At 35.2% G+C, this 20,124-nt stretch overlaps 6 protein-coding genes across 6 annotated transcripts; 2 read left to right on the top strand and 4 right to left on the bottom strand.

Annotated features, from left to right (window-relative positions):
* Nucleotides 1-3,770: 3,770 nt before the first annotated feature.
* On the bottom strand, nucleotides 3,771-4,157 carry LOC108572121. The gene has a single exon (XM_017934314.1). It carries the CDS (start codon nucleotides 4,155-4,157, stop codon nucleotides 3,789-3,791), a length of 369 nt encoding a protein of 122 aa, XP_017789803.1. The 3' UTR covers nucleotides 3,771-3,788.
* Nucleotides 4,158-6,488: 2,331 nt separating this feature from the next.
* On the bottom strand, nucleotides 6,489-8,242 carry LOC108572119. The gene is made up of 3 exons (XM_017934313.1): nucleotides 8,230-8,242; nucleotides 7,417-8,000; nucleotides 6,489-6,977 (listed from the first exon to the last, which is right to left on the bottom strand). Exons 1-3 carry the CDS (start codon nucleotides 8,240-8,242, stop codon nucleotides 6,489-6,491), a joined length of 1,086 nt encoding a protein of 361 aa, XP_017789802.1.
* Nucleotides 8,243-8,584: 342 nt separating this feature from the next.
* LOC108572141 (gem-associated protein 7-like) lies at nucleotides 8,585-10,482 on the top strand. The gene is made up of 3 exons (XM_017934335.1): nucleotides 8,585-8,717; nucleotides 9,066-9,268; nucleotides 10,432-10,482. The coding sequence occupies exons 1-2, from the start codon at nucleotides 8,585-8,587 to the stop codon at nucleotides 9,251-9,253; spliced, it is 321 nt and encodes a 106-aa protein (XP_017789824.1). The 3' UTR covers nucleotides 9,254-9,268; nucleotides 10,432-10,482.
* LOC108572140 (mediator of RNA polymerase II transcription subunit 30-like) lies at nucleotides 9,375-10,843 on the bottom strand. Its single transcript, XM_017934334.1, has 5 exons — nucleotides 10,744-10,843; nucleotides 10,366-10,504; nucleotides 9,880-10,296; nucleotides 9,551-9,807; nucleotides 9,375-9,473 (listed from the first exon to the last, which is right to left on the bottom strand). Exons 2-5 carry the CDS (start codon nucleotides 10,481-10,483, stop codon nucleotides 9,375-9,377), a joined length of 891 nt encoding a protein of 296 aa, XP_017789823.1. The 5' UTR covers nucleotides 10,484-10,504; nucleotides 10,744-10,843.
* A 750-nt stretch (nucleotides 10,844-11,593) lies between these two features.
* On the top strand, nucleotides 11,594-12,844 carry LOC108572134. Its single transcript, XM_017934327.1, has one exon. It carries the CDS (start codon nucleotides 11,883-11,885, stop codon nucleotides 12,696-12,698), a length of 816 nt encoding a protein of 271 aa, XP_017789816.1. The 5' UTR covers nucleotides 11,594-11,882; the 3' UTR covers nucleotides 12,699-12,844.
* A 127-nt stretch (nucleotides 12,845-12,971) lies between these two features.
* LOC108572135 lies at nucleotides 12,972-16,807 on the bottom strand. Its single transcript, XM_017934329.1, has 4 exons — nucleotides 16,724-16,807; nucleotides 15,977-16,110; nucleotides 15,602-15,820; nucleotides 12,972-13,544 (listed from the first exon to the last, which is right to left on the bottom strand). Exons 1-4 carry the CDS (start codon nucleotides 16,803-16,805, stop codon nucleotides 13,185-13,187), a joined length of 795 nt encoding a protein of 264 aa, XP_017789818.1. The 5' UTR covers nucleotides 16,806-16,807; the 3' UTR covers nucleotides 12,972-13,184.
* Nucleotides 16,808-20,124: the final 3,317 nt, after the last annotated feature.

Here is a 20,124-nt window from a genome sequence, read left to right as displayed (position 1 = left end):
AAGAAGCAACTAAAAGTGGTATCGTTAAATGAATTTGTGGACAACCGCGGTGAAGGTAATTTGGTTAAACTTTTCGTTCAATCCTGAACGATCGGCAACCTCTGTTCGTTACATTGTTCGAAACCTGCCGTTAGTTACGTGTCACGAAGTATAGGATATCATCGAAGTCTGCGTTTGAAGGAGACCCCATAGGTTCGTGGCACGCGCTGCCAGCTGCCTCACAGCTGTCTCTCTCCTCTGTCGTCCCCCCATATACGAAGCCGGGGTTCTTACCCGAGCGTAGTGCATTTACCACACAGAACGAGCTGTTCTGCCTCTGTGTGCACGTGCACCAAGTTCAAAACGCGTGTGTCCAAAGCGTATCTCATAGGTACGCCGTTACGTCGTTGCATACTCGATGAGGCGCACCCTTAAGGAACGTCGAGACGTGCGCCTCAAAAGGGTGAACCCGACACCTTCATTCTTTACCAACGAGATGTCTTTTTGGCCAATTTTCAAATACGCGTAGCACTTTACGCTTTGCGCTCCATCGTTTGCTATATTTTTCCCCTTGAAACTCGACGAAGAATTTTTACAGACACGACGAATGTTAGAATGCAATTAAAAATGGGACCGACGGTTTTACGTGCTGGCGAAAGCTTTAACAAAGAGACAGAGAAAGTTTCTCTAAATGCGCACGTTTGCGCGAGTAGTTGCAAAGCAGAACACCCTGTGGAGGAGGAAACTTTGCTACAAATGTACATAAATATTCAATAAGATGTAAAATACACGATAAGATAAGATGTAAAATATTCACCAAAGAATAACGTTAGAATACCGTATAAGGGTTTCGTGAAAATGCTTATTTCACGTCTTTGTGACATTTTCAAGGCTCCGACGTTGTCCCGATTGATTTTTCAGTTTTGTCGAATTTCCACCGAAATTTGATATACGTACACCGCAATATTAATCTCAATTAATCTGAACTTCCTTTTTGCAGACGTTTTACTAAAACTCTTTACGGGGTTTTACATTTGCGGTTTCCCATCCGGTTCGTCCGACGCAGGAAATAGTCCTGGAGTGTCCTAGAGGATGCAAGGCTATTGGGTTTCGCGTGGAAAAAAGCGTGAGTGATACAGAAAAAGGCGGAGGCCGGAGGAACAGTGACAGGAGATGAAGAGGGCGTAAGTGCTGGTACTGAAAGTAACAAAAAAAAAAAACGGAAAACCAAAGTACGCACGATGGAGACCGGAAATCCCAGGGCGTTCAACCCTGACACCCGGTATATATTTAGACTTAAAGAGACACGCTCTAATCCGATTGCATAGATACCTTCGTGACAACCTATCGGATGCTGTATGGTGAAATACGATAGCTTAAAATATTACAAGTTTGTATTATGAAAAAGTATAAAATCGATCGCGGTATCCAGTAGAGAAGAATCGAAAAATGTTATAGCAGAAATCGTCGATTTCACGTTACATAAATCAAGAACGAATTATATAATATAATATAATTTCAGTTTAACTAATATTAATCTGAAGTGTATACTAACACCTCTCCACTGCTTGCAGACATGTACAATAGATAAGCCGTTTCTAGAAAAAACAACGCGATAATATCGACATCTCCCCTCAAAAAAGAGTTCATGTTTTCGTGAAGGAAGTCGATCGTTTCCTATTTGCTTATTGCATAATCGTACACGCAATACTGCGCCGGTATCGAGTCCACCTTTGTACGTACATACATCGAGGTTCGGTATAACTGCGTATCCGTAGTTTTCGCACATTTCGAATACACGCTACAGTAATAGATATTTGTGATTAACTTGGTGCAAAATTATTTGGTCAAATTAATTCACTAGCTTCCACGTTTGGCAATTTATTTTTCGAAATTTTCGTACATATCACTGGTGAAATGTTCTGAAATATATACCTATCTATCTACACACACACAGACACACAGACACAAATAGATAGATATATTTTAGAAGATTTTACTAATGACATCTAGATATATCATGCAGAAAGGAAAGTTTGTTTGTCAGTTGAATAGAATCGTCGGTAATTTTTGAAAATGTTTCTTGGTTGTTGCAAATTCTGTGCTCTCTTTGATGGATTTAAAGAGAACAACAAAGTAGATTAACAATTCAATCGAAGGAACAACAAAGGTGAAATGACAGACAAATTGTCTTTGTGAAAAACCATTCGAAAGAGCTGCAAAGTATTCGCGTCTTTAGAGACACAATACCAGCCTTCTCGAAATAGACGAGAAGCCCAGCCCTCCAAACTCGTCCGAAAATAAAACAGGTTTCTTCCCTGCGAGCTACGCTGCCCGATTGGTCGACTCTCACAGAAGAGTTTCCTGATTAATTGATAATTACAGAGAATTACAATTTATATTTCGTTACCATCAAATGTTGCGTCAGAAGATAACCTGCAAGATTCGACGCTTTCTATTTTTTTACCACAGATGGTAAAAACAGCCGAAGCAACTGTGCACTCTGCGAGTATTTGTAGTTAATTGTAAAGCTCATATACGTTTAAATTTATGAACTGTATTGTCAAGAGTGTATGAGAGCAGAATGCAAGTGTTGACCACTTCGAACGCTTTGCTTTAAAGAAATGTTTTGTTAATAATGTTTATTTATACATTGCAGGATACACACTTATATCAGATTAGTCAGTTCACAATTCGGAGACAAAATGGTTCAATAGTGTTCTGGAAACATTTTTTCGGTAACTTTTATTTTTCTCCAAAGTTTTGGAATCCATTTATAATTATAACGAAAATGCAACAATTAGCATCGTAGAATTTGCGATTGCTAATCGATTTGCACTCCAACGAGTACTTAAAAAAATACTACACGTTAAAAGGTTATAATTGGTCTATTAAATATTGTTGATGAATTTACAGTAATAATTCAAGTGTATAAAGCTTGTTTTAAAATCATTTTCGCAATACTATTTATATGTACATAAGACAGAAATAAATTGGAGTTTCTAGTCGACTGTCTCGCAGAAATGTCCGAGTGCAAAGTGTTCAAATTAGTAGAAACTGAAAGTTCAGGAAATACGTATACCTCATAAATTTTATTTATAAATATCGAATATTTCCATACTAATTTAGAGCCTCTAAAAATTGAACGAGTACTTGGTTAGTTTCAAAAGTAGTGAAACTGCTTGTCTTATAATTCAGACTGTTAACTCTGGCTAAGAAAATAGATTATAATTTCAAACTTTTATGATCATATTTAAGTTAGGTTAGGTACGCTGCTTAAGGAGCGGTAGGCTACCATTTTTTATCTCGGATTTAGTGTAAATGCGTCTGAAATTTATGCAAAATCGAAAATAACCTATGGAGATAACAATTTTTCCGATTTTCCTCATTTTGTTGAAAATTAAAAGACAATTTCTAGATCCTCGTTGCGATAAAACAAAAGATATTGAAAAATCTGCGACCTACCAAGTGAGTAACCTTAAATATAAAGTCCTCCAACTCTTCTTTAACTATTTAGTTAATTCCTAAGCAAACGACATTGAACGAGATCCTATTGATTAATGATACGAAAATGTTCAAAAGGTTTTATAAACGTAGCTTTGTTCCGTTTCGAACGTACCACATAATTTCTGATGGTGTAATTAAGCTATTAAAAGAATTGAATATTTTCTAACAATAAGCTAAACTGTACAAATGAATACTATGTACAACTGTTACAGTACAAGTGCAATTATTGAAAAGTGGAATTCATTGATGGACAAAAATAACACGGTCTGTAATTAACATACTTTTACATAATAGCTTCATCATTATCGGTAAAAATATCCGATACTACGTGCAGAACTCGCGTTACTCTTGTGCCTTACGTTAAGAGCAATTAATTCCATTACACTTGCCCCGTCTTCATTTTGAAAATCATCCCAATTCATTTTCTTCTTGTTCACGCCCTTGGAATAATCGTCGTCCTCATCCTCGCCGTAGTCATCTTGAATATCTTCGTTATTTTGGTTCGAAATACCGTTTAAGAGCAAACGTCTCAATGCTTTTATCTTTTTTTGTTTTCCTCTTGGTATGTCCCTTTTCGTATCCGTATTCCCGTTGTTCGCACTTCTCTTCTCCAGGCGCTTGTTAAACAATTCTCGAGACGATGTTTCTTCTTTGTTTAATAAATCAAGCATTGAATTCAAAAATGTAGAAATTGTTCCGTAATGACCCGCGTTGTCGCGGTACGAACGTGAATTTAATTTGCTAATCTCTGAAATCACAATTGTATTTTTATAGTGTCTGCGATTTTTAATCGACAGATAAATAGTTAGTTCCCTTGCGCGTACCTTTGTGTATTTTACGTTCTTTCCCAGGAAATAAATTTTCATGTTTATGATTGATTTTCCGTTCATTTAGAATCATAAAGGTATCGTTAACTGTCCGCGATAAGTCCTTGACGTCGATACCATTTAACGGCAGATCTGTTTCTGAAGGAATAACGATCGTTAATGTGAAATGATAATTCTACTAAATGAGAGGAGAAACATGAAAGTTCCTCACATTATAATACACCGTTGTTGTTAACATTAATAAAATTATGGACAATGATAATAACGAATAATTTACTTTCAATGTGTGTGACGTTCGTTCAAAATAACATTGTACTCTAAAAGAAGATGACTACTTATTTATTTATTTAGATGTCTAGAAATAATTTTACAAAATACGAATGATTTCTCTAGAAAGTATTATAGTTTCAAGATTTTAATTAAGTATGTATAATTACTTCCGTTAATTAAAAACCTTACAGCCAGTTTTATTTATTAAATTTATAGGTACCTTGATTCGGTGCAAATACTACGTAAAAAGTACTGTATACTCACCCAGTGATGCACAACAGTCAAACATAAATACTAAATTAGAAAATAGCAGAAGAACCACTTTCGTTCTTTCACAATACATATTAACAGCACTCGAAAATTTATTCTTCAAACTACTTGGAAACGTGTTCACTGTTAGAACTCTGTCAACAATCCGATGAAGCAACCCACAATTATTTCTGTTCTGTTGAGCATAGCACATAGTCAATAACGTTATTAGTATAACGCACGAAGAACGTAATTATTTACGTACAATTAGAATACTACAAGAAACAAGTTATATGTATACAGTTACTCTTATTAATATTCGAGCACTCTTTGGAACAGTGTAACTTTCTTTGAAACTGGACCGAACGACTTGATTTTTTTTTTTTTGAAAAGTTAGGAGGGTTAGTTTACTAAATGGCCTGTAAAGAAAATTTTGAAAAAATTACAATTTGTTGGAATCGCGAAGAGAATTGTAAAGGTCATGTTTAACAACTTTTTTATTTGAACTCTTAAAGAAAAATTTAAGAAATACGTTTTGTAGGTTTATGTCAATTATATTAATTTATAATTTTTCAGGCCTTCCAGCCTATTACTGTAATAAATCTAGATTCTTCCATCTTTCGATGCTTACCGTTCGTTTCTGCATTAACCGATTTCGTTGCAATTTTCAGCATATATATAATTGACATAAATCTAAAAAACGTACGTTTGAAAAATTCATCGAAAGCTCAAATAGAAAAAGTTGCAAACAGGGACCTTTACAATTTTCTTCGCGATTCTCGTAAATTGCAATTTTTTCAAAATTTTTTGTACGCGCCACTTAGTAAACTAATCCTTCTAACTTCTCAAAAAAACTCAAGTCGTTTGGTACAATTTTAGAAAAGTTGTACTGTTCCAAAGAGTGCCCGAATGCTAATAAGAGCAACTGTACATGTAAATTAACTTACCGATCGGTAACGATCATTTGTTATTCAACTCGAAAAAGTAACTCAACACTGTATTTGCGCATGATCAATTAAATGTTCGAAGAGTATCAGTTTGCCAGTAAAATATTTTCTTTATTATTCTTACAGTGAACATATTTTACATGATTACACAATTACTACCTTATAACGGTTCTATACTAGAGGTCTGAAATCACTGTTGGTAAATGGTGTATTATCCGGTGAGTATACAAATTTCTTAAAATCGTTAGACAGATATTCGGGAATTTGCTCGTGATGAAATTGATTTGACGGATAACGATCGTCTGGTGGAACGAGGTGATAGTCGTGACTTTCATCCGAATAAAAATTCACAGGCCTCTCATAGGAGGGCAGATTATAATTAATTAATAATAAATTTTCTTTACAGGTCATTTAGTAAACTAACCCTCCTAACTTCTCAAAAAAACTCAAGTCGTTTGGTACAATTTTAGAAAAGTTATACTGTTCCAAAGAGTGCCCGAATGCTAATAAGAGCAACTGTACATGTAAATTAACTTACCGATCGGTAACGATCATTTGTTATTCAACTCGAAAAAGTAACTCAACACTGTATTTGCGCATGATCAATTAAATGTTCGAAGAGTATCAGTTTGCCAGTAAAATATTTTCTTTATTATTCTTACAGTGAACATATTTTACATGATTACACAATTACTACCTTATAACGGTTCTATACTAGAGGTCTGAAATCACTGTTGGTAAATGGTGTATTATCCGGTGAGTATACAAATTTCTTAAAATCGTTAGCCAGATATTCGGGAATTTGCTCGTGATGAAATTGATTTGACGGATAACGATCGTCTGGTGGAACGAGGTGATAGTCGTGACTTTCATCCGAATAAAAATTCACAGGCCTCTCATAGGAAGGCAGATTATAATTAATGCGTTCGTAATCGTGATATTTAGGATCGTATGTTTCCGTAGTGAAACTGATGTAATTTATATCTTGCGGATGTCCATCGTAGTAGCCGTAGAACGAGGAATTATTTGTTTCGTTTTTTGGGGCCGTACCAGGCATTTGAGTTGTATTTTGATTAGTTGCGTTTACAGAAGTAAGTTGTTCTATTGGACTTGCAGCTCGTAGACCCTGTCCATTCAACAAGTTACCCCGTTTCATGTTATTTCCATTCTGTAGATTGCATGCAGTACCAGAAAACACCTGTCAATCAAGAATGAAACAGCAATGAAATATAAATATTGTAGATTATCAATTATAACTTCTATCCATTTAAAAAAAAAATGTTCATTTTTATGATATTACAAATTTCAAATTGCGACACGTATGCGAAATAGCAATTTAATAAAACACGTAATGAAATAAAATAGAAAAAGTTAAGATTAGAAATATTTGTAGCAGTGGAAATTAAATTTTACACAAAATTATTCGTTTAGCGCCTTTAGAAAAATGTAGTCAGCCTTAATTTTATAAGCTTTTTAATACATATTTCTGATAATTTATAAATATGGAGTTGTATTGGCTTTTGCAAATAATAATCTTGTAAATGTAATCTCTTTACTCGAAATGCAATGCAAAATAAAATGGGTGATTTTTTGCTCTAATTTCTACTTTTTCACGATACTTTCCAGCAAATTTTTACCTTATCTGTTACGTTCCAATCGTCTTCTCTTTGTAATTCTACACTCTTGTCTGCCTCTTCTTTGGTACTACTCACAGTTTTCACATTTTCAATTTTCTTTGCTTCATCTACGTACTCGTCGTCTTTGTTTAACAAGTCAGACTGTTTGTTGTTATCTAACAGATTTAATACTTGGGAATTTTGTGTCAGCAAATTCCATAACGTGTGAAGTCTCGGGGGAGTAACGAATATGTAAGGTTGCGACACATAAGGGTAAGGATCATAAGTCGCAGCAATATGAGGTGAAATTTTGGAAGCACCGACGGTTAAAGTGAATGGTGGAAATGTAGTTTTTACATCCGACGATGCTGCACCAACCAAATCACCGACATTTAAACCAGCTAGAAAAGCCAAACTTCTTAAGATTTTAGATTTCCTGTTTGAAGAGTCCACGTTTATATTCTCAGTTCTTTCCATTTTAAACAGATCACGTTTTGAATATAAATCTGTCGAAGGAATCTGCTTCTTCGGTGTTTGGTTTTCTTCATTGTTCGCACCAGTTCTTCCTAATGATCTGGAGACAACTTTCAGATTTTCTGTGGCTTCTGTAACGTTACAACACAATAATCACATAACAATAATTGACCACACCATTTTGTTAAGAAAATTTAGAATATAATCAACTTTTACGAACGTTCAACGTAAATACTTACTACAGCAGTTAAAACCGATAATTAAAAGCAAAAGGAAGAGGAAATTCATTGTTGCCGCACGGTGGTTTGAAAACTAATAAAGAGAAACTCGGGAAGCTATTTGACAAAATTCAAAACCTACGGGTTGCCCTCATCTTTTTCCTTGTGAAAGTGTGTTTCTTAGATATGGTTGAAAATATGTTAATTTCACCAAACTAAGTTTCCTCATTAGAATATGTGGGTTTTTATTATTTCTATTTAACATGCTACATTTTTTAACATCTTTAATTATAGTTACTGATAATTACGAAAATTTTAATTATTTATATGAAAGCATTCGGTGAGTACAAGCATTACTTTACTTAGTGTAATGGTATGTTGCATGATTTTAATTTTCAAATTTAGCGGGCTTGGTAGCGACACTATACATGCAGTATTGCTTAGTTCCGCCATGGCAAAAATCTTTGTTTTTAGGAGTCCATAAATATTTTGAAAACATGATGGGTACAGTCGTAGACGACGTACAATCGAACGAAAATAGCACTAATTTAGAATTTGCCACACCTGAAAAGCAAGAAACACGTGCATTTTTGCGCGAACGATTTCTGCGTGTAATTACTGGAATTGTTGGTACGAAATTTTACTTTTAACAAACTTATTTTCCTTTTTTCAGACCAAATGCCATAAATACGCATGATTGTGTATAAATTTTTACATTACGATAATAATTTTGTAGAAAATTAATGTAGCTTAGTACTGAATTAGTCAAATCTGGCGCCAGTATCAAAAATGTTTATTCTAATGCGCAAATATTAACGAAACAAATTATTTTAAATTTGAATATGACTAATAAAAATGATGTAAACAAAATAATTCAAAATTGTGTAATACTAAGACGCTATATTATGAATTTCATTTTTAAACTAACAGTTATGTGAGGGGTTACATTCTGTAATTATGAACCTTTATTTGTTACAGGCAAGCAAGCAGAATTTCATTTACATGAAAATACGCGCGTTTCTGCTGAATTTAGAGGTTGTGATGTAGAGTGCTTGGAAGTATACGTACGAAATTTGGAAACACCATTAGGCAAAATTCCAGAAGCAGTTCTAAGAGCAAGTGACATTATTTATCTGAATGTGAATGACACTAATGTAGCACAATAAATTCGCAAAATGCAGGTAAGTAATATTGATATTGTGATATTACATAGGAAATAATATTTTTATTCTTTAACACAGTTTTTTAATAAATTATATAAATAAATATTTATATACATTTAATTGCTCATGATCGACGCATATTTAACATTGTATTTATTTCTGAAATAATGCGTCTTAGGTGATCAATGATTTCCTTAAGATGTCTATTTTTTAATACCACTTGCTGAAAAAATTAAAGTTAAGATTTTAACCTATAAAAAAATGTTTGTTTTTTATTTTTATGTTAAAATTTCCACTTACCTCCATAATTTCTTTGCTTTCTTCACAAGCTAGTCTATAAGCTTCAGAGGTTTTCTTCTCGTCAGATTTCATATCCCACTCTTCCTTCAAAGGAATTAAACTTTCTATATGTGTATACTCCATACCTTGAAGTTGACAGTTTTCATTGCATTTTTCATAAATCAGTCTCAAACGTTTAAATAATAATTTTAATGTTCTTAGTTGCTCTTGTACTTTATTCTTTTTTTCATTTGCTAAACTTGCTCCTTGTGGCATACCTAAAATCATAATATTAAATTCTACAGTAGAACACATATTAAAAACAATTTAATAATTAAACTTTGATATACCATTTGGAGGCTGAAGAACTCTTAATGTTTGGAAGACTTCCAGGGTCCGGCTAACAATATCTTGCACAGTCTCCTGACCAAACCTGCATAAACTGGCAGTGTTAAATTCCTTATTTTGTTGTTGTTGTTGTTGAGGTGGGGGTTGTGAAGGTGGTACAGGAGTTTGCGGTGTCGTAGCTTGATTACTTGTCTGATTATTTTGTTGTACCATTGCAGCTTGCTGTTGTTGTTGTAATTGTAGTTGTTGTTGCTGCATTTGTTGAACTTGTTGTTGCATTGCAACAGATTGTTGTTGTTGTTGCTGTTGTTGTGCAAGTACTTGCTGAGCACTAGGCATACCCATAGCATTGGAACCTACACCACCAACACCCACTCCAACTCCTACACCAACTCCAAATTGTTGTGGACTTACCATACCTATCAAAATTTTATATTTCAATATTATTTTATTTTTTTAATGTTACCTTTTACGATGAGAATGCTTACCACCTTGTTGTGGCACCATTAAACCAGATACCATTTGTCCTCCACCAAATTGCGTTCTCATTGCAGATTGCTGAACACTGGGAAACCCAGATGGAAATGGATGTTGTTGGCCAGCCATATTATTTCAATTTTGTCACAGCTTTGGAGTTGCAGATGTTTGATAGGACGAATCAGATAGAAAATTTTGAGGTTAGGTACTATTCTAATATTTTACTTCGATTGTACAAATTTTTATAACTCTCGATGATTTTGTTAAGAGAAGTACAATATACTTGTGTTTATTAGCAAGTAAAGCAAAAAGTAATAATTACAATAAGAATAAATTGTATTAATTTTCGAAATGGACCGGTACTGTTTTAATGTAACTTCGTTCCTTACTTGACAATAAATGTGAAATTACTGCATCACGCCATCAACATATAAATAATAGTAAAATATGCACATTTCCTCTATACATGTACAACGTAAAAGGCACGTCTTCCATCTTACATTACAAATTGTTGACATCACATTGCGCATGTATACCGCGCACATAATGTCAGCAATCATATTGGCTTCTATTTTTATATTACAAAAATTGTGTGTCAGCACGAGGGCAGTAGTTTCCTGTGTTCAATACTAAAAATCCCATTGCACTTTATAGCACATACAGTCATATTTATATACATAGTATAATCGTATTTAAAATAAATGCATATTTTAAACAATTTATTTTGAACACTGTTCATTTATTATTGTTTACATTACGTTTTTCATAGCATATTACTATACATATACACTTCAAAGCCCATAATGTTGTATATTTTAAATATCTGGATTTCCAAATAATATTCAAAGTTTCTATTATTCTATACTATACGAATATACTATTATTATAGTATGAACCGATTATATAAGATCTACTTCTAACTATAAATACAAAATATGAAACACGAATAAAGTTTTTTTTATTTTAAAAGTGTTAGACTTTTTACATTATAAATAGTGATTTTTTAAATAAGTAAACGAATACGATATTAATCATTTTCATTAAGATTTCATTTACTGAAACATATTCTTAGGAATAAATTCGATTCCAAATCTACTTTCTATTTTCCTACGTCCATAATATACTGTTACTAATTTATTTCATTTTTACTCGTGCTTTAAATTGATACGAATATTATTTTATGCAATGTTTCCCACGTTCCAAATAAACGCAGATAAAGCATGTATTAAGAATAAATTATGAAACGTTTCTGACAATCCAGAGTCGAAGCCAGAGTAAAATTCTACGAAAGATAAGTCAAAATTCTGCGGTATTCGGACAATGTTCGAACGGGAGATAAGGTCAGTGCACACAAAATGAACATAATGGAACACAGCGACCCAATCTCCAGCCATGCACCTTGCTTACTTGTACGCTTACATTGTTTTTTCTATTCCAGTCAGTATCTGTAACGTCGAGGGCTGTTACTGGACGCTCTAAGGCACGGGACCGAAAAATAACAGTAGAAAACTCTTCGTTCTCGGTAAAAATGTCGCGCGTCTCGTTGTTTCTCATTATAATATTGATAAACTATTTTTTACGCAGTGATGGCAAGGCAATTGAAAACGAAAAGTTTCAGTTTGATATTACAAACGGTGGTTCGAGGACTCAAGGCCAAGTTGCGAATGAAAACTTGCATTCTAAGACGACGAAAGTTGAACGTTCAAACGAGAAAGTGACGAATCATAATACTTGTACTGGAAAATGTAACGGAAAAGATCTGCAATTGTTAACCGAAAGCAAGCAACTGTGCCCGTATGAAAATAAGGAGTTATGTTTAATTTTTTCTTTGTCAAAAATTGCTAAAGTTCAAGTGGCCACTTTAGGACAAGCTTCGACAGATCGCACTTTAATATCGAATGTTTCTGACGGCACGTCGAGAGGCCCCGAACGTACAAAAATTGGCGAAGAAACGAAAGAACAGAAAAGCTTAGGAAATGAAAATTTCAAGAATTTTTCAACGGAACAGACGAAATCGTCAAATGTCCATTGTCGAGCAATTCGAGATGTTTACATACCAGAGGTCAAGCAGAACCTACCAGCTCTCGGTTGTAAATTTGGAAATAACACGTTCATTTTATCAAGTGAAAGGTTTCTTCAAGACCGACGATTACATTTGGACGTAAAAATCGACAAAGACACCGTTAAAAATATAATGTTTACACGAAAAATGTCCAGAAGCAATGAATTTAACGTGGTACGAGCGCTGCTTATTCTGAACCTCGCTAATAACGATTATAGGATAGAAGTGTATAAAAATATTTCTAACGAACAGGAAGTGAACGAAGCGGAAGAGAATCGATAAGAAATTATCAAACGAACGAATCGTATTCTGTAGAAAGTTCAAATACTCGGTGACGTCCTCGAATCCGGTATCTTTCGCTCGGTAAACAATGTATATAAACATGATAATTGTAACTACATCAGCCTTTGTAATAGCAGAAACGAAATAAACTAGTTCTACAACGTAATTAGAAAATCTTCAACCGTTTCGTTTAATTGCAATATACTCTCGTTGTAACATCGGATGTAAATATAAATGTAATTCGAATAAAGCTCACAGTTCCGTTTCATTTTGCGTCTTATCTTCGAAATTTCTTTATTTCAACATAAAGCGCATCGCGCCAATTTTTGTAGAGCAACAATGCACAGTAACGTGTCTGAATTTGTAACGTTTGACAATAATCGACCGAGTATGAAATCCCCTTAAACGTAACTTGTATCACAAAATTCTACGGTATTCATATTGCTATAAATAAGTCTCACTATAAATTGTACGTTTCTTTTATTTTTATTTCATTTCCAAGGATTGATTCTCTGTCTGTTCTTTCTCTGGTTTTGCCGGTATTTTCATTGGAAGGAATATGTTTTGAACATTAGGCAGGATATCGGGCAGAAGTTGTTCCTTAATAGGTAATTCTTCGCTTGTAAGTGGAGACGAACGAAGATCATTGGTGATAATTCGTTGGTGATGATTTAATGAAACTGGAATAGGATACCGTACGTAACGCTTGTAATCTGATTTATGCGGCGACGATTCGTAGAGATGCATGTACGCATCTTGCGTATTTTTCGAAATTTTTCTTTCACTTTCGACAGCGGTTCGTAATTTTTCACGCATTTCTTTCTCTTCCTCGGGTGATAGATGGACCTTAAAAATAAAATCATCGTTTTAATCGTACATTCAAAGCGAACAATCGATTCGGTCGATAGTGCAGGTATATACTTCAACATTTGGAACAAAATTGTTAAAATGTATGTGTAGTTGCGACGATCAACATGCATGTATCATAAATAAACGTTCGCGAAATTACACATGTACTTATAAACAAGTCGTATTTTCTTTGGTATTTTTCATATCGTTCAAAATTACGAAGATGAACAACAAGTTGGTATCCGTTCGTATTCAATTCCAATTTCTAATTCGTTTCTAAATGCCAGTGATAACACGCACGTTATGTTAAAAGTACACAGTTGTAAGCCAAAATGTTTCAACGTTTAGTCTGCATTTTTAGTGCAGCACAAATCTAATTTTCATATTCGAAACTGTTTCAACCATTTCATTTACTACGTTTCCTTGTCAACTGAAGATGCGACGTTTGAACGACATTTGTACGCAATTTAGCGTAGTTAAATTAGCTTGACGATGTTTGCAGCAATTACAAGTCGTGATCTTCGATTATTTTCTTCAACGAGTTTTAATGCATCGTAATTAACTCATACGCGCCCGTTCACGAGTATAGGAACATCTATTAAACATGAGGTAAGCCTGAAGAACAGGTACTACAATAATAGGCAAAATTATTATTCGGTTTGAAATGATGCTTTATATAGAGTACACGTATCTTCGTTAACACGAGGTAATAAAGTCGGTGAAACGTGTACAACTTAGATCAATTATCGCTGATTGGCGTTGATAACTCAAAACTCATGCGGCATAACTCAAAAAATGTAAATTTGGATTTTTTTTTGCACAGGTAGATTCTACAGACACAGTTATCATCTGGAACGGTACATTTCTAACTTGATTAGTTCCATTTACTTCCAATTAGTTTCCAGAGAGCAGATCAGAATGTACGATCAGCGTTCGACTATTAGTCAAATGCAAATTTTGAACTGCTTCTCCTGCAAAATTGCCATTTTCTCAGTTATCACTCTTTGTGCAAACACAATAGATGTTCCAATACTTACAGATCTCAGTATGCATCAGTATGCAGAAAATATTTTTTATTCGTTTAATGTATTTTAGTATTTTAATATCACAGTGGAATCCGCTTATTGTGATCACACTCTGGGACTTGCAGTTTTTGATAAAAATGATAACACCAAACAGAGAATGAAAAATGTTCGTTGAACTCAAATTATTACAAACAATTACGACATTTGTACAATTTATATTTATCACAAACTGTACGCTTAGTACAACGTTACATATTTTATCCTCAGTCACTGCAACAATACGGTTTGAAAAGATAAAGGGCACGCTTCAGGACAAGATTTATTTACGTATAATCTATGAATTTTTGCCATGCACTCATGCAAAAGATGCTTCGGTTGAAAGAAAGTTTTAGTAAGAAGGCCGGTTTAATAACGCATTCGCTGAAAATTGACACCGATAGCCAAAGTTTGACTATAATAGACGGATTAGTTTTTACTAATTTTATACAGAGTGTTTCGAGATCAACTGGTTATGATAACATTATCCGTGATCACAATAACCGGATCCCACTATATATAAGAATGGTAACTTCTATCAGTGCATGCACATATGCGTGTACCTCGTTTATGTTACAGGGGTTAAGCGAATGAACTTTTTCTATTTTATTTTACATGCCACATAAGTGCCCGATTACCTCAGGCCTATGTAAAATGATCATCGAAGGTATTAATTTATCGCTATTAATAGATTATGATACGATAATTTGGAGGAACAAGCAATTTAACGAGTCATCGATTTCTCCCTCAGATTGACCGTTTACACAGGTGTCAGACGAAAATATATGATATAGAGGCAATGAACACGGTATATATTGAAACTGGCGATGAAACACCTAAATACGTACTGTCTTATCGTTCTTCGTTAATCGCGCGTGTTTAAATAAAATCAAACAACACCCGTTTCAGTTCATAGAAACGTCGATGTAGTCTGTGGCCAACAGACGCATGAAAAAAAAAAGAAAAAAAAATTAAAGTAAATGGGATTCATACTTTCGAAACCGCGGGTTTTCGGTTAAATTTCCGCCTATGCTTTTCTCGACGACTTTTTTGCTCGATGTTTGTGGCAGATTCCGATGCCTTTGTCTCCACAGCCTCCTCTATTGCTTTTCTACTCTCCTCACTATCAACTGTGAAAGGATTACTCGCTTCTTTAACGTGTACAGGAGAGACATTGTATTTATTTGCTTCGTCTTCCACAGGATTGCTGTTCTACAATGGTGTACAAAGGGATAGATTTTGAAATTTCGAAGGTACGAATAACTTGTCCTTTCTCAAGATGCACAACAAATGTACCGAGAATCTACTTGAAAAGTGATCCGAATATTTCTAAAAGTTCATGTAACGAATTAAAGTGAATTAGGTTACCTCGGATAAACTCGATCCTTCGTGAAATGCCTCCGCTAATGCAGGATTTATTTCCTCCAATGGTTGATCACCGTGCCTTATATAAACCGGAATATAGCCTGGGATGCTAGGTAATATTTGTAGTGGAAACGAATCTAAGAGAAGTTAACAAGTTCATGAAATTAAAAGTTGAATTAAAGGATGTCGATTTAAGACTGCAATATGATAACAACGTGCATATTAAGTTTCTCTTATAAAAGTGTACACATCTTACAGCCCTTCGTTATTTCCCATTATTGCAAATCGTTTTATGATTAGCGTTTAATGGGACGTTCGAGGAGTATACATAAAACATGGATAAATAATATATGAACTGTTGTTATATTTTTGTGTGTGTGTGTGTGTGTGTATAAACTTTCAGTTAAACTAGTGAACAAATAATTTGTTAAGAAAAAAAGATCTAAGATTCGATCAATCAGTTTACACTTTATCACCCAAAGAAAGTAATATTTTAACGAGTATTCGACACTTTTCTCTCCGTCATTAGCTAACTCCGTTTATACACTTGTTTCCCCATCGTATCGACGTTTTCCGTGAAATAATTGAACAATCGCTACTAAATCACAAATGTTTCACAAACAACTTAAAATAAATGTCATTTACACAGCTGTCATTCCGTAAACACTTGTCGCTGTAACTATTCAATAACCACCATGTAGATTTGGATACATGCTCTTGCGGGAATTTTCAAAAATTCCATTTACTCACGGACATAAGGACTCGAGAGAAATATTAGAAACGCAAGACTGCAGACGGTCCTGGTACTACGCATCATCTCAGCAGCCTGCATCTTTGAACGGTACTGAGCCCCTGGAGCACGATGCTCTCTCCTTTATATGTTGCAATCCCCTCCGTCCCCTTTCGGTCTCTGCCACGGTGAGGCCCCGCTGGAGTTAACGCTGTTCCGTTAATATCGGAGCAAAAAGTCAAATCTTTCTTTACTTTCGGCAATCACGATGATACAACGATACCTATCAGGATACCCTGTCACTCCTGTCTGTGGGAATCCACCGGCAGAGAACCGGGCTTTGAGATTTAGCCGCGTTACCTTCCATCCTGTTACGAACATGCTGTTTCGTCGAAGAAGAGGTCAAGCCGAACGGCTGTTTGTTTTATGAAAATGTTACGCCGCTCTTGAATATCGAACCTGATTTCATATCGCGTGGAAAAATTTCGAACGTCGTTGTGATATTCTACATAGTTTGGAAGAAGAACAAATCTGTCGAAAGTATGACGACTACGATTTTAAATGTCTTCCGTTAAATTTCGAGCAGCGGCGAGTATTTCGTTCGCGAAGTAATCCAAAGTGAGAATCTGGATCATTAGTTGAAATAGAATGAAAGGGATATTCAGTGTTGCTCGTGAAACGCGCTGCCGTTAAGGACAGATTTGTCCTCTTCGCACAGGTAATCGTACCCCGCGAGACTGCGAGAGATCTTCGACCTTGAATCTTCTTCCTGATCGTTCAAGTGAGTCCGATTCAAGGACCGACAGTGCGTAAATCTTACGAATCGAAGGTCAGAATTGATCGACGGGTGATAAAGATTGATAAATTGTAATCGTAGATTCGCTTGACGCAACTCGCTTTTGCGAACTTCATAAACGTTCGATGAATCATAATCTTAAAATATTCTTCAATCTCTACTAGCGTCGTATTCATACAGTCTGTTCGATAATAATCGCTTAACAGGTCGTCCTAGGAATATGACAAAAAGAATGACGAAGTAGCCAATGGCGTGAAGCAGGGTCAGCGTTAAATACTGAATGTTCTTACTGGCACAAGTCGGACTGAAGGTATTAAGGTTTACTTTAACAACCTTACAGACTCGTAGCTACCGTTAGCTGTATTGCTTTTTTTCACTCCCAACATTATCTCGTTGAATAAATTTCTTGCGGTATTAGTACAGCATCTCTTTTGTGCTACAAATTCGAGAATAGCTGTTTCACTTAAGGGATCCGTTATGAAAATTACGCACAATCAACTTTTCTTCTCGTTCTCGTTATTTCACAAACGTGTTAAATCGTTCGAGGTATTTTGTCAAACTTCTGATTACTTTTGACCGTATCGATTAAACGAGACTTGTTACAAAAAAAAAAATGGTTGACATTGATAAATCTGTATTTGATATCTGTGTATGACAGATCTGTTGTTATCCGGTGTCATTTCAATATTGTATTTGTATTATACCTTCCTAGCTGCATTATTGAGAGAATTAGGTATCGTAATAAATTCGATATGAAATATAAATTCCGTAACGTCGAGCACAGCATAACTCAGTTGCAAATATCCTTGCACGAAAGATTAGAACGTGGCTTCGTATTTCGATGTATAATAGAACTCCAAACTTCTATTCTACTGACACCATCTCTATAGAGATGATACCATCGCATAACTAGATTTGCTGTGTGGATGCAACTATGGTTGAACAAATTTCAAATTTCAACTTTCAGTGAAAATATGTTCCGTGTACCAAAAGGTACTAATTTACTTGAACGTTGATACATTCGACGATTCTCTTTACAGAGCGATTTGCTTTTCAAGCAGGGCATAAAAATCAAGGAGCTATTGTTCGTACATTTGCATTCTTTGGTTTCTACCGACGTAATTACATAGGAATGCAGTACGATTCGAAGAGCAAGGTAGTTTTCAACCTGAATGCTGTTTTATTGCAACGAATGAGCCCGGGGGCAATGCTATTATATCCCAAACGAAAGATCAGGACCACCACGCAACGTTAGGGGTTCGCGTGTTCGTCTTAAATAAGCTCTTTCCATTGCCGTAGAAGCTTACAGCGTGTCCGGTATCCTGGAACATTTCAATAACAATACGTTCATTTTTTAGCTTTTATGGATTGTACGGCTGCACGCTATCTTGTCACATTTTTCACGCCACGCTTCGAATTTCGACTAGAAAATCACGTTTGAGTGTTACGTGAAATCGACAATTTTCAAAGGTGAAAAGTAATATGTAAAAGAGGGCCGTGTAAAATGGAGATCTTTCTAATTTTCCCATTGGTAAGTACATAAAGACAGACACTTTTACCAAGACACAGGACCAAATTGGAAATAAAAGCATACTTCTAAATGTTAAGAATAAATAGTCAAGTGGGTTGCGGAATATCAACTGTTGTCTATGAAAATATTATTCAAAACATGTTTGAAAATCACATGATAAAATCGTGGAACCACCGACTTTTTTTTAACTACTTTTTTATTTACTTCATTCATGCGAAAATAAAGAAAATGGGGTGAAATTTGAGGGGTCAACCTCGTTGAAGGGTCAACCTTCATTACCATCTTCTTTTCCACGAGTCCAAACGTACGAAATGACACGAAACCCAGGGATATTGTTGAACTTAATTTCGTATCAGTGGTGGAAAACCTATCGTTTCTCTAAACTCTTGCAAAATGACAAATTTGACGAAATTCCCTGTGACTCATTGCTGGAACATGCGGCGGAATCATTTATTGGAAGTTCATATTATTAGAAAATGGTTTAAGCTACGTGGTATTTCTTGCACACCTGATAGATTTAAAGAGACAGGATTCGTATTTAAAAAGTTGCGTCACTTTCCATTTTACATTGCTCGTACCGGTCAGCACGAGCAACGTATCATCATCGATCGACGTCCCCTTTTCCGCTTGTGTCAAAGATGGGCGTAAGTGACTAGCTACTAGACGCTATATTGCCGGATGTGCATGCATGCGTAATCTCGCCTATTGACATAGTTAGAATTCTGGTTTAATGGGTCGTTCGTATTAACTTTTAATGTTATTTTTCGGGGGAGAAAAAGCGCATTACCTACGAAGCGGTGGGCATCGTCCTAATGAGAAACGTTCACCTGGTTTGAAAGCAACGATAAGGAATCTTCTTACCGGGGAACCGGTTCCGTATAAATGCTGCCCTGTCGTTTAAATAATAACTATCTATTAAGCACGATATCAGTTTATTTATCACGAGGCTGTCGTTAATTGATTACGAAGTTGATATTCATTCAAGAGTGCGCATCGTAGAAATTGTGCAGATTGGTCTTTGCCAATGAAAATTGCCCCGAGTAAACGTCGTTCTGTCACCGCTGTGGTTCTTTCGAGATTTCAGATCCTCGTTA

The sequence above is a fragment of the Habropoda laboriosa genome, unplaced genomic scaffold (genome assembly GCF_001263275.1).
Source record: "Habropoda laboriosa isolate 0110345459 unplaced genomic scaffold, ASM126327v1 scaffold136, whole genome shotgun sequence".
Classification (NCBI taxonomy): domain Eukaryota; kingdom Metazoa; phylum Arthropoda; class Insecta; order Hymenoptera; family Apidae; genus Habropoda; species Habropoda laboriosa.
This window is presented reverse-complemented; position numbering and strand designations above follow the sequence as displayed.